The sequence below is a fragment of the Lynx rufus genome, unplaced genomic scaffold, assembly GCF_022079265.1.
Source record: "Lynx rufus isolate CCGP_SWC_20201006 ecotype Redwood Valley unplaced genomic scaffold, mLynRuf1.p SCAF_18, whole genome shotgun sequence".
Classification (NCBI taxonomy): Eukaryota; Metazoa; Chordata; class Mammalia; order Carnivora; family Felidae; genus Lynx; species Lynx rufus.
The window spans coordinates 6,493,768-6,507,879 of NW_025814832.1; the positions used below are offsets into that span (position 1 = coordinate 6,493,768).

The following is a 14,112-nucleotide window of genomic DNA, read 5'->3' on the forward strand; positions in this document are numbered from 1 at the left end:
CCCTATACCACACTGCTAAATAAGGGTTCCCCCAAATCAATATCTTTAATTCATAACAGCAAGAGATATTATACTGATAAGGGTGACAAGAAAATTAAAAGGGTAGAATCTAAAGTTAAAGAGATAGTGGGATTTAGTGTAGAGAAAGGGAGAAAGCCTTGCATAGCAAACCATGCAGCAGGAGGGTCATACAAGAATGCTGGGACAGTGAAGGGATGGTAGGCAGAATATTCTAGTTGTATGGAGAAATTTTGCAGGAGAATAGAGAGAGGGAAGATTGTAAAGATTGGATAGAACTAATCTAACATCTAAGACCCTTCAGAAAGGAGTTTGGAAATGTCCCTATATGTTTTCAAGCAGATAAGTAATATGACAAAAGGAAGGCTTAGAAGGGTTCTTCTGGGGGCATTGTGCACCGCAGATTGGAGTAGGGGGAGACCAGAGGCAAAAAAGAATCCACATTTACAGTAAAGAAGGTTGGTGTAGAATAAAGTCGTCAGCAATAAGCAAATACTAAAGAGACTACTTTGGAAGGATCAACAAGACTTGGTGACTGGAGTTTGGGATCAAAGAACAGGGAGAAACCAAAGTAGGTGTTAATGTTCTCAGCCTGGCTAACTGTGTCTTTAGCTATACACATGCAGTAGATGAAGAGCCTACCCGTATATTTACCTTCTTCAGAAGAGAAAATATGCATCATCTGGGCGTTAATGTGCTCTGTTTGATACTGCAATGTGTTTTGAATGAGACTGTTTTGTAGCTCATCTCACTAATCTGGAATGCGTGGCCTTTGCCAGGACTCCCCTCTGCACAAAGCCCTCTTTTGGGTAGCTGTGGCTGTGCTACAGCTCGATGAGGTCAACTTGTATTCAGCAGGCACCGCCCTTCTTGAACAAAACCTGCACACCTTAGACAGTCTGCGGATATTCAACGACAAGGTAAGCAAGCTTTCATTTGGCATCCCTAGAGTATGCACGTTAAGAATTCCTCTCTTTTTTATTGTTGTCCTTTTAAAATCAGAAGAGGTCCATAACTTCAATATGAATTTCTTTAATGCAACTTATTTAGCTTCTTAACAACTCATATAAAACTAAACTTTCCTATGTAAAAATAGCAGAAAACAGTATTCACCCAATACTGGTAAATAGAAGAGGGATGAAAAATACTGAGTAGTGGGGCACCTGGGTGGCTCGGTTGAGCACCTCCTGTCAGCTCAGGTCATGATTGGTTCATGGGTTCCAGCCCCTGGCAGTGCAGAGCTTGCTTGGGATTCTCTCTCCCTCTCTCTGCCCCTCCTTAGCTCGCACACACACTCTCTCCCCCTCTCTCTAATTAAATAAACTTAAAATATATATACATATATTGAGGGGTCCCTGGGTGACTCAGTCAGTTAAGCTTCTGACTCTTGAGTTTGGCTCAGGTCATGATCTCACAGTTTGTGGGTTCGAGCCCCACATAGGGCTCTGCGCTGACAGTGCTGAGCCTGCTTGGGATTCTCTCTCCCTCTCTCTCTGCCCCTCCCCTGCACACACACTCACTCACTCACTCACTCTCAAAAATACATAAACTTTTTTTTTTTTAATTTACATCCAAATTAGTTAGCATATAGTGCAACAATGATTTCAGGAGTAGATTCCTTAGTGCCCCTGACCCATTTAGCCCATCCCCCCTCCCACACCCCCTCCAGTAACCCTCTGTTTGTTCTCCATATTTGAGTCTCTTCTGTTTTGTCCCCCTCCCTGTTTTTATATTGTTTTCATTTCCCTTCCCTTATGTTCATATGTTTTGTCTCTTAAAGTCCTCATATGAGTGAAGTCATATGATTTTTGTCTTTCTCTGACTAATTTCACTTAGCATAATACCCTCCAGTTCTATCCATGTAGTTGCAAATGGCAAGATTTCATTCTTTTTGATTGCCGAGTAATAACTCCATTGTATATATATACCACATCTTCTTTATCCATCCATCCATCGATGGACATTTGGGCTCTTTCCATACTTTGGCTATTGTTGATGGTGCTGCTATAAACATGGGGGTGCCTGTGTCCCTTCGAAACAGCACACCTGTATCCCGTGGATAAATGCCTAGTAGCACAATTGCTGGGTCGTAGGGTAGTTCTATTTTTAGTTTTTTGAGGAACCTCCATACTGTTTTCCAGAGCGGCTTCACCAGCCTGCATTCCCACATAAACAAACATTTTTTAAAAATATATTGAGTATGGGGCGCCTGGGTGGCGCAGTCGGTTAAGCGTCCGACTTCAGCCAGGTCACGATCTCACGGTCCGTGAGTTCGAGCCCCGCGTCGGGCTCTGGGCTGATGGCTCGGAGCCTGGAGCCTGTTTCCGATTCTGTGTCTCCCTCTCTCTCTGCCCCTCCCCCGTTCATGCTCTGTCTCTCTCTGTCCCAAAAATAAATAAACGTTGAAAAAAAAAAATAAAAAAAAAAATATATTGAGTAGGGGTGCCTGGGTGGCTCAGTTGGTTGAGCGTCTGACTTCAGCTTGGGTCATGATCACACAGTTCATGAGTTCAAGCCCTGCATCAGGCTCTCTGCTGTCAGCGCAGAACCCGCTTCAGATCCTCTGCCTCCCATCCTCTCTGCCTGTCCCCCACTTGCACTATCTCTCTCAAAAATAAACATTAAAAAAAAAATTGAGTAGTAATAGCTACTATGCTAGGCTGTGTGCTGTGCTGTACTTTGCACTGTACTACATAGGACCATCGTTATTTGTGATTTCATAACCCAAGGTTAGCGTTCTCTACCTCCCATTTCACGGATGAAGAAATAATGTATACATAAGCTTATTTTTATTGAATAATGGTACTTAATGAAAAATAGGGTGGAGAGTCTAAAGGACACTTTGGGGTACTTAATTATACTAGTTTTTGGTTTTGCCTAATCCCACTTTGAAACATACCATTAGCGCCCTTCGTAATGTTTATCAACCTTGACTGTGGTTGGATTTTGGTTCACAGAGTATAGAGGAAGGCATATAACAGTATGAAATGATGTCCCATTTGTCTTTGGAGAAAAATGGGATAAGTATAGGAAAAAGAAAGGGGAGGAATTTTTTTTTAAAGATATGTACATGTTTATAACAAGAGATTTACTTGAAGTGAGCTGAACAAAGCTGTGAGTGGGAAAAACACAGAGAACAGGAGCATGGTTTTAAGTGTGAAGATTTGGGTTAAACACTGTTTCATCAGTCTGCCAGATGTGGTATACACTTGGAACAGCCACCTTGAAGTTTATCCATCAAACCTCCATTTTACAAAACACGAAAGAAAAAAGTTAACTAGCTTGTCCGTGTTCGTACATCTGATTGGGGACTAGAGCCCATCCTTCATGATCCCCGTTGCGCTTCTCTGGGGTTGTCTTGGGACCATGGTGCTCAGAGAGAGATAGCTAGCTGTTGGCTATTTGTACGGATATAAAAATAGTTGTAAATGAAATGTCTGTCTAGGCATATCTGCCTTGGTATTTTCATTGCCACAACGGCCCATTAGCAGGAGCTAATATTGACTTCAGTGCCCCCAGGATACTAGGAATCAGAGTTAATAAAGCTTATTAGAAGTTGCCAGGAGGTGAGATGAATAAGGTCTGAGGATCTGCTGTAGAACACGGTGACTATAGTTGATAACACTGTAGTGTATAATTGACACTTGCTAAGAGTAGAACTGAAAGTTCTACATTTAACGACTTAATGTTCTCATCAAAAGCGGGCTGTAAATATGTGACATGATGGGCATGTTCGTTAACTGGATGGGGTAAATTCTTTCACAGTGTAAACGTGTATCAAATCATCATGTTGTACACTTTAAATACCTTAGAATTTTGTCAGTTATACCTTAATAAAGCTAGAAAAAATAAATTGTACATATAGCAGGTTAATAGATAATCATACCTTATATAGTATTCTGCAACTTCCATTTTTATTTAACAACATAAAGTGAACATCTTTCTAAGCACACACACACACACACACATTCACACAGACACGTTTCTCTGTGTGTGTGTGTGTGTGTGTGTGTGTGTGTGTGTGTGTGTAATTCTTTCCCATGGCTGCAGAATATTTTACAGTATGCATGAGCCACAATTTTTTCAACCATTTGCCCATTAATGAACATTTGTTTCTGTCGTTTCTTCTTTTGTGTTATAAACAGTGCTACTGTAAACACCTCTTGACATTTATTTTAAATACTCCTGTCTTCCTTTCTTTGAGATAGAAATCTAGATAACCTGAGCATGACCCTAAATACCTTCAGTTGTTGGCTTTTAAAAATTTCTGTTCAGGAAAGGGAAAGAAAAATAAGATAAAAACAGAGAGGGAGGCAAACTATAAGAGACTCTTCAATGCAGAGAAAACGAACTGAGGGTTGCTGGAGGGGTATTGGGAGGGGGATGGATTAAATGGGTCATAGGCATTAAGGAAGGCACTTGTTGAGATGAGCACTGGGTGTTATATGTATATGATGAATCCCTAACTTCTACTCCTGAAATGATTATTACAGTATATGTTAAGTAACTTGGATTTAAATAAAAATTTTTTAAAGAGGAGAAAAATAATCTCTGTTCATGAGGGAATCACTGCGTTTTTGGTTTGTTTGTTGTTGTTGTTGTTGTTGTTTCATTATTTTAGAGAGAGAGAGCACTCGAGCAGGGGCGGGGCAGAGTGAGAGGAGGATGTAACATCTGAAGCTGGCTCTGCACTGACAGCAGAGAGTCTGATGCAGGGCTCGAACTCACAAACTAGGAGATCATTACCCGAGCTGAAGTCGGAAGCTTAACTGACTGAACTACCCAGGCGCCCCTCCCTGGGCTTTTTTTAAAAATGCAGATTCTGGGGGCGCCTGGGTGGCGCAGTCGGTTAAGCGTCCGACTTCAGCCAGGTCACGATCTCGCGGTCCGTGAGTTCGAGCCCCGCGTCAGGCTCTGGGCTGATGGCTCGGAGCCTGGAGCCTGTTTCCGATTCTGTGTCTCCCTCTCTCTCTGCCCCTCCCCCGTTCGTGCTCTGTCTCTCTCTGTCCCAAAAATAAATAAACGTTGAAAAAAATGCAGATTCTGGGGCATTACCCAGTGACCTTAAACCCTAATTATGTTGGGCAAGTTGCATAGCATTTTTAAGTTTCAGTTTCCTTGTTTTCCCACACTAGAATGTAAAATCCACCAAGGCGAGTAGTTTTTGTTTTGTTCACGGATTTATTTGCAGAGCCTAGAGCCATGCCTGGCACGTCAAAAACACATAATAAGTACTTGAGAAGTAAAAGAATGAGCCAATAAATCTGTACAATGGAGCTAATGTTGGCTGCATAGGAGTGCTTTAAGGTTTCAGTACAGTAATGCATCTAACATTGTCGCATACTGCGGGCACTCAGTAAATAGGAACTCTTTTTGTTGTCTTGAATTTTCAGTCATAGTACACAAAACACTACATCTGCTACAATTCAATGGATGGTCTTGTTTAAAACAACAATAATTCTAATTTTTAAAAAGTCATCACAATGTAAATTGATAACCATTTGTTTTGCATCATAAACCAAAGCTATTTCATCTTCTATCATCTTATTATTTATGTATGCTTGATTGTCTCACAGTAACTTATTTGTAGTATCTTGAATGTTCTATGGTGTTCTGTAGTCATCTGAAAATAATTTCTCTCAACTCAAAAGGATTACTTATCTTGTCAAAGCTGTTGAACACAATCAAAAACCAATAAGTGACCCTTTAAGGAAAGATCCTGTGTGAACCCCACCAACCATCTTCTGATTATCTTTAATAGAGTCCAGAGGAAGTATTTATGGCAATCCGGAACCCTCTGGAATGGCACTGCAAGCAGATGGATCATTTTGTTGGACTCAATTTCAACTCTAACTTTAACTTTGCGCTGGTTGGACACCTCTTAAAAGGTAGAGGGCTTGGGTCAGAATGTTTTTATGAAACGATATCAGGAAGCCTGAAGTAACTAAAATAATTCATAATTTTAAATAAGTGGAAATAATTTGGCTCATATGTCTTACTTTAACTGCAAATATATCTGTCTTCCTGAGCCATGTTTTGTTCAATATGTATTTTAATAGAGCCTAATTTCCATGTCAATTATCAGATTTCCTTTAAAAGGCAAAAGAGTTGATTCCTACAATAATCCTGAATACCGGACTTTCTAATAGCTGTATTATTAGTCAATACTAAGTATCTTTTTGGTTACTGCAAATCAATAAATGTAACTTGGGTAACTTATGTTAGAAAATGACAGCTTAGAGAGTTGATCACAGACTTTCCCCAGCTTGTTTCTAACGTATTGATTAGTTGCATTGTTACGTACCACAGAACCTCACTTTTCTTGTACCCCACATTCCCCCTCCCCACCCCGCTTCAGATTTTTGTATTGCTTATAGCAGTGGTTTCAGCTATTCTCAGAGCCAACCCAGTCACTGCCTGCCCTGGCTCCACTCCCCACTGCTGACTTCACTGTGTGTTAGCTTTGGTTTATTAACATGGAACAGCCATGGCCAGAGACTATGCCATTAATAGGAGCGGCGTATGGTGAGGAGTCAGGGGCAAGAGCAGTGAGACTTAGGATGAGGAACTAGCATGAACCAATGGTCTTAAGCAGCACTGGCTTTGGTCATAATTAGAGTTTTGTATCAATTTAAATGATTCTTACACTGGAGGGATCATGGAGGTTCCCCCAGTTTTTGCCTGACATATGTATATACACCCACTAATGTGAATGTAAACATTTGATTTCATCACCTTATGAAATTTCTGCAAAAATATTAATAGTTTTAATCACTAAGGTGAATAGGGATTGCTCAAAAGATATTACACTGACTCCAGGAATTCAAAAGAAGGGTTGCACTAGGCTGATAAAGTGCTTACCTATTCTGTATTTCTAAAAATATACCAGGTGTTTTCAGTGTCCACATCCCCTGCTGTAAAATGGAGTAGCTTTCATGTTTAAAAGGTGTCCAGAGACCAGGCTTACTCTCTGATCAACCCTGTTCTTCAGGTTCTGAGAGCATATGCAGCCTACGTCATTAGGGTTTTTTCTTTAAGAAAAAAAAAAATTTAAGCAATAGAACCCTATTTTCAAAAGATATCGTAAGGTGATCCCCAATACATAGTTGTTTGTTTTTTGTTTTTTGTTTTTTGAAAAGTTCCTGCACTGCTTTAGGGAATGGAATATCTGAAACCACATCCATCTTTCCTAATTTTTCTCTCCCTGAGGTACCTTAGAGTTCCAGGGAACAGTATTCTTTTCTACACATATATGGTACTTAATCTTTTTGTAAGTAAGTATTCACATTTGTATGTTTATCTTCCCAAACAGCTGTTCTCAGAAGGCAGGAGTTTTCCCTTATATTTCCTTTCCCTGTAGAGTTGCTAGTCAAGAGAGTAAGAACTCAAGGAATACTGGCTGAAAGAATGGACTAACTTCCTGTTCGTTTTTATTTTTTGTAGGGTACAGGCATCCTTCACCTGCCATTGTTGCAAGAACGGTCAGAATTCTGCATACACTACTGACTCTGGTCAACAAACATAGAAACTGTGACAAATTTGAGGTGAACACACAGAGCGTGGCTTACTTGGCAGGTAAAAGCACGAAACGGACAAAATTAATCTTACCGAATCCATCTAAAAACATCTGTCAGTCCTTCAGCTGGTTGCTTGGCGGGGTAAAGAGTTCAGAGTCCAGTCCTGTGGTGGTGGTTAAAAGTTTAAGTTTTGCCAAAACATGTTTCCTTATAAAAGAACTTGCATTAAAGTCTGAAATGCATTCCCTTTGTCCTCTTTGGTTCAAGACACCGCATGGTTCCCTGTTTTCTGTCATAACATCTGAAGACCTCAGCCTAGCATCCTTGGGCCCTTCAGCAGTTCTCCTGACTGTCGCCTTTCCCTACATTTCCTAAGTCCCAGTTTTTATTACCTCTCCAGATGGATGGGCTATTTTAAGCTCATCTACTTGCCACCCCCTTGGAATCGCCTTTCTGCCTCTTAAAAGTGCGTTCCTAATGCCATTTGTTTTAGCCAGAATGTCTGCCCATCCCCACCATCCCATTAAATCTTCCCACTTGTTCTTACCCGGTGTGTGTTTCTCCACTCGGCAACACTTAGCACTCCCATGTAATGCAGCTCTGGAACGTAGCAAGTGCGGATTCCCAATTTAGGAGACGGCAGTTTGTGGCAGCTTTTTTGTTGGAATCATTTGACCTTGGGGAAATCATCTAATATCTCAGAGTATTTTCCCTTATCTAAAAAATAGACCTTATAGTACCTGTCCTGCCCACTTTCTGTGTTTGTTGAGATCAAAAGTACATTAAAGCGCTTGACAAATACAAGGTACTTACTAAATCTCAGTATATTTCATACTTATGTAGTCTTTCAAAACAGACCATAAACTTTCAAGGTAAGAAAGTCTATCCTAAGTGGTTTATATCCTTAAACTTCACACTCTCTAGGGTTCTTTCTCTGCTTGTCTGACAGCTGTTACCCTCTAAGAGGTTGTAAGAAATGTATCCTGTTTTTAGTCACACTTGAAATTTGTTAAATTTTCTCCTCTTCCTTCTTTTTCCTTTTAGCCTTACTCACAGTGTCTGAGGAGGTTCGAAGTCGCTGTAGCCTAAAACATAGAAAGTCTCTTCTTCTTACTGATATTTCAATGGAAAATGTTCCTATGGATACATATCCCATCCATCATGGTGACCCCAGCTATAGGTAAGTAGACTTCTTCTCCCATAATTACACAATTATAATCAGGTTTCAATTTTCTATGCCAGTGGAGGCAGGCAGCAAGAATAATCAGGAAGGTAATATATAGGGGAATCTAAAGATATCTAGGAAGAGTATATAAATCAAAACTCCTGTTACACACATACCATGTTTAATGTGGATTAGTAGTAGGAAAGTTTCTCTTCTTCTAATCTAACTGTGCTCATGTTAACATTAGTTTGCCTCTGTTAAGCACAAACCAGTTGAGTAATGAAAAGAGATGATTTTGAAATTACCGAGTTGTAAGAAAGGGCCTAGGAAAAAACCAACATGAAATATAAGCAACATCACATTCTTAATGATAGAAAACTAAGCTATACAGATTTGTGCAAAGATACACATGCCGACACATTTGTTGTATTTATTCCCATCACGCTAAACTTACTTAAAATTTTTCTATGGTGTGGATTTAGTTGGTAGAATAATCACATTATGCCCACTGTTGTATGTGGTTTGGGGTAGTATATTTTTCACTATAACATGGAGAAATTACATGAAACTTTGGAGACTTTCTATATTTTCAATTAAAAGACATCTTTAAGTTTTAGGTACCATGTTGAATGTAGGAACGTAATTGTGTAGCTGTAGAGCTTCTATCATTCAATTTATCACCATCCCACTTTTCGATTAAAAAGTCTTCCACAGTTTCCCACTGAGATTTTAGCAGTGTATGCAGAAGTTTTCCAGGCACACTTGGTTTTCGATAGTCTTATTCTTCAATCATTTCTCGGATTATATTTCTCTGACATATGCCCTTTTGGTCCTGAAAAGGAAAAAATGAGTTTGCTTGTGTTCCTTTGTCAAAGTATAGTTGCTTTTCTTGGTTTAAACCAAGAATACAATTGCCTGTTTAGACTTGATTTCCCCTGATTAAAAAATCAACGTGGTACAGTTCTGCCAAGCATCAGTGAGTCCCTACTGTGTATAAGACGTCGTGGCAGGAAAGTAGGAGAAAAGTGCTAATTTTTAAGAAAATTTCCCAAATAGATTCAAGAAACAAAGGAAGAAAGAGAATATTTCTTGGACATACACTAAGAGCTTGTACCCTAAAGCCTTTTAAAGTGCAGTTTTAAAATTAAGTGATTTCTGTCATTGGGAAATAGGACAGCCAATTGAGAGGGGCAAACAGTGGTTGTCTTTGTCACCATGTTACCTAATTCTTCTCAATCGTTTAAATCTCTCAGGACGCTAAAGGAGAACCAGCCGTGGTCATCTCCCAAAGGTTCTGAGGGGTACCTTGCAGCCACCTATCCAGCCGTGGGCCAGACCAGTCCCCGGGCCAGGAAGTCCATGAGCTTGGACATGGGGCAGCCTTCTCAGGCCAACACGAAGAAGTTGCTGGGTTAGTTTATCTAAATTACATAGAGTTTGTTAAACTTTTTTTTTTAACGGCCAGATACTTTCACTCTTGGAAGATTATTCAAAGCTGTTCACAATTATCAAAATTTCCCATTTTGATATAGCAAAGTTTTTGATGCCAATTACAAGAGAGTTTGATAGATAAGTCAGTTAAGCCATATCAGTTAAACAGAAATGAGAACAGGATCTTGAACCAGTTTTTTCTGATTCCTAGATGAAATACTGTGCTTATCCTCATTTTGTTCTGCCTTGGCCGGGCAGGAGGGAAATGAGAGTTGGGGAAACATTAGTCCGAGAAAGGAGTCTGGCCACACTCAGATGCAGGGCCTTTAACAATATATTTCCCCAAAAGTATCGCCTGAGGGCAGAATACATCAATAAGCTATGAAGCTGTAATAATGCTACTTGCCACCTTTTCTTTAAAAAGACAACAAAGTAAGATTTTTTTGATGACTGTATTTTTTATTACTATATGATTCTTTTTGAAAATGAAGATTGCTCAGTTACATCAGCATTTGTCGATGAGAGAGGTATACCTAAAATTCTGTGAAACCCTCTCCCTTTACAAAAACTGAAAGTAAATAATGAGAGAGCTCACTGACCTCATGCCACCACAGAGGAACTTTGTCTGAAGTTGGAATTGTTTCTAGAATACCTTGGGATCCATATTTCAGTGACCATGAATGGCTCAGTGGGTCTCAGTTATCCATACAAGCATATTTTTAAATATCTTTGGGTATTGGGAAAATGTTTCTGTTCATAAGGAAAACAGTGAACAAACAATGAAGGGTGAAATAAATAATCTGCTAGTGAGCCATGAAAGAAATAGAAACCGTGAAGGTTAATCACTGTCACTAGTCACATAGGGTTGTTACCTTTTGTTTGAGTTTCTTTCTGTTTATACTTTGTCACAAAAGAGTCTTCCAGGAGTTTCCTAGTTACTTTGTGTTTTGTAATTCTGGATTTTCATGCTAAGGAAGTTGTAAGTGCAAAACTAACTTTAGAGAAAACGTACTATTGAATTCAGTTAGCCCACGTGCTAGATGAAAAAGTTATGGTCTCTGCCTTGAAGAGCTCATAGCTTGGTAGCTAGGCTTATAATCCACTGATTACGAAAGCATCCCCAAGTGTGCCGCTAAGTAACATGTCTTGCTGAGGAGAAACTGAGGATCTGGGGAAATTAGGAAACACTGCAGAGAGGAAGTAACTTTGAACTTTTTGAACTTTTGGGTCTTGAAGATTTACTGTGCACTTGCCTGACAGATACAGGGTGAGGAAGGCGAGCGTTCAAGAGAGGGGAGTGACGTGCGGGAGACTTTATATGCCACGTTAAGAGATTTAGCCTTTTGTACCCAGCAGGGATCTTTAAGCACGGAAGGGTTGTTACCAAATTTTGTTTTTAGGCAAGTTTTTCTGGCTGTGATGTGGAGAAATAGTCAGAGATGTTTGGCAAAGGGACCACATAAGGGATTGATAGAGCATCCAAACAGACAGTGTGGACCTACACTAAGGCAGGAGCAATGAGAGAATGGAGAAGAGGGGTCAGGTGTGTGGTGATGTCTGAAGTAGAACGGACGAGACTTAGTGCAAGTCTAAATAGTCCACTGTCACCACTTAAAAAAATTTTTTTAAATGTTTATTTAGTTTTGAGAGAGAGAGAGACAGAGTGCAAGCAGGGGAGGGGTAGAGAGAGAGGGAGACACAGAATCCGAAGCAGGCCCCAGGCTCTGAGCTGTCGGCACAGAGCCCGATGTGGGGCTCGAACCCACAGACCACGAGATCGTGACCTGAGCCAAAGTCGGGCGCTTAACCGACTGAGCCACCCAGGCGCCCCTCACCTTCATTACTTGAAATAAGAGAAAGGTATTTCATGTAGTGCGATACGTGACTTAGACTCAAAGCCAAGTGGAGACGGTGCTACTTGCCATTTTTGAAGCATGTCCCAGTATATCTATTATTTAGTACTTTCAGGCATGCAAATGTTGTTTTCAAAACTGAAGCGTTAAAATCAAACTTTGATCTTGCCCACATGTGGAAAATTTTCATGCTAATGACTAATTCTTGCCACGAGCAGAATTTCTTAAATTGAGAAAAGGCTGTTCAGACATAGTTGATCTTTGCAGCTGAACAGTGCATACCCCTATACTCATCACCAAACATTGTACTTGTTGGCAGAGTTGGTTACCTCCAGTGTGGTGAATGTAATCTCAGTTTAATTTGGACCAATGAGGTACATCCGGTCCTGAGATGGAAAGCCGTGGGGCCAAAATTCCTTGACAAGATGGAAACTAAAGGAGCGAGACTCTGCCCCCAGGGATGTGTTTGAGCTTTCTTTGGGTCCTTAAATGAAAACTTAAACACTTGATGTCCAAACATTTTCTTTTTAGTATAAATCCTATTCACAGACACTGTGGTTAATGAACTGCCATATTCTGTAACTTTTGTTTATAGGAACAAGGAAAAGTTTTGATCACTTGATATCAGACACAAAGGCTCCTAAAAGGCAAGAAATGGAATCAGGGATCACAACACCCCCCAAAATGAGGAGAGTAGCAGAAACTGATTATGAAATGGGTGAGAAACAGAGTTAATAATTGATCTAGATCATTGAAAATAAGATGGGAGAGCCATATTTGCTTTCCAGCCATTTCTTAGAATCTTTAGGATGAAATATAGACGCGTTTGCTCTTGTTCAGAAGATAAGCTATACAGTCCTTAAAATGAAAGTATTCCTGAAACCTGTATAAAAAGTAATCATATATATGATATACAGCATTGTAAACAGCTGGCCAGAACTTCTGTGTAGGTGAATATTAATTCTGTAAGATATTGATGTTGCTGTTTTAAGTACCTGCTAAAAAGCTATTGAATTATAGAAGTAACAGTAAAATGTTAGGTGAAGTGGTATCTGGTGTGAATGTTCGGTTAATACAGCTGATTGTGTTAATCCGTATCTCACTGCAGAAACTCAGCGGATTTCCTCATCACAACAACACCCGCATTTGCGTAAAGTTTCGGTGTCTGAATCAAATGTTCTCTTGGATGAAGAAGTACTTACTGATCCAAAGATCCAAGCACTTCTTCTTACCGTTCTGGTAAAATTTTTGACCTTTCGTGGGGGGTGGGTTTTTTGCCCTCAAGTTTTTATTGCAGTCTATTCTTGGGAGGCCCTTAAATATTAAAAACATGAAAAGGAAGACGGTCTTCTGCCTCTCACCAGAACAGATAACAGTTCAGCCACAGAATAAAATGTGTTTTGTTGACTTTTTTGCACTTTGGCAGGCTACGCTGGTAAAATATACCACGGATGAGTTTGATCAGCGAATTCTTTATGAATACTTAGCGGAAGCCAGTGTTGTTTTCCCCAAGGTTTTTCCAGTCGTGTAAGTATCTCTTGTTTGTGTTTGACTTTTGTATCTATCTTGAAGTCATGTGTTTTATAAAAGCTCAGGCAAAGTATCATCCAATAATGTTCACCGGTTGTGGAGTGGGGGGGATACAAGACAGTGTGATAGAGATTTCAGCTTAGAGACAGTGGTTTAGTGGGGGCCAAGACTAGTTTTGGCCTATTAGGGAAAACATTTTTTTTTTTTTTTTATCTTGTTGATTTTCTGAAGGCTTCATCCTGATGAGCATTGTTCATTCCCTCACTTAGCAGCAAACTGTTAGATGCTGTATGTACCTGTTTTGGTTTCTTTTTTGGTAGAGCTTGTGTGTTTACCCACAGCTGAGTGAAAACAAAATTAACCTTCTATATAGGAGATGACTTTTATTCTCTCTGAAGAGCAAAGATCATATTAGCCTCAAAGTATTCAAATCTAGGGGCGCCTGGGTGGCTCAGTCGGTTAAGCATCCGACTTCGGCTCAGGTCATGATCTCGCAGTTCGTGGGTTTGAGCCCCGCATCGGGCTCTGTGCTGACAGCTCAGAACCTGGAGCCTGTTTCATATTCTGTGTCTCCCTCTCTCTCTCTGAGCCACCCCGT

At 40.1% G+C, this 14,112-nt stretch overlaps 1 protein-coding gene across 6 annotated transcripts in view; it reads left to right on the top strand.

Annotated features, from left to right (window-relative positions):
* The window catches only part of NF1 (neurofibromin 1), a 248,210-nt gene that overhangs the window by 215,854 nt on the left and 18,244 nt on the right, over window positions 1-14,112 (top strand). For 5 of the 6 annotated variants that reach the window (XR_006962286.1, XM_047080763.1, XM_047080758.1 and 2 more), the window contains 8 exons: window positions 798-938; window positions 5,780-5,906; window positions 7,462-7,593; window positions 8,580-8,715; window positions 9,954-10,111; window positions 12,580-12,702; window positions 13,093-13,223; window positions 13,411-13,511. Coding sequence is in view for 5 of the 6 variants with exons in the window: in XM_047080763.1 (XP_046936719.1) it covers window positions 798-938; window positions 5,780-5,906; window positions 7,462-7,593; window positions 8,580-8,715; window positions 9,954-10,111; window positions 12,580-12,702; window positions 13,093-13,223; window positions 13,411-13,511 (1,049 nt within the window). In the remaining variant the exon portion in view is untranslated. The remainder of the gene's footprint in view (window positions 1-797; window positions 939-5,779; window positions 5,907-7,461; window positions 7,594-8,579; window positions 8,716-9,953; window positions 10,112-12,579; window positions 12,703-13,092; window positions 13,224-13,410; window positions 13,512-14,112) is intronic. The other variant, XM_047080761.1, reaches the window with a different exon arrangement.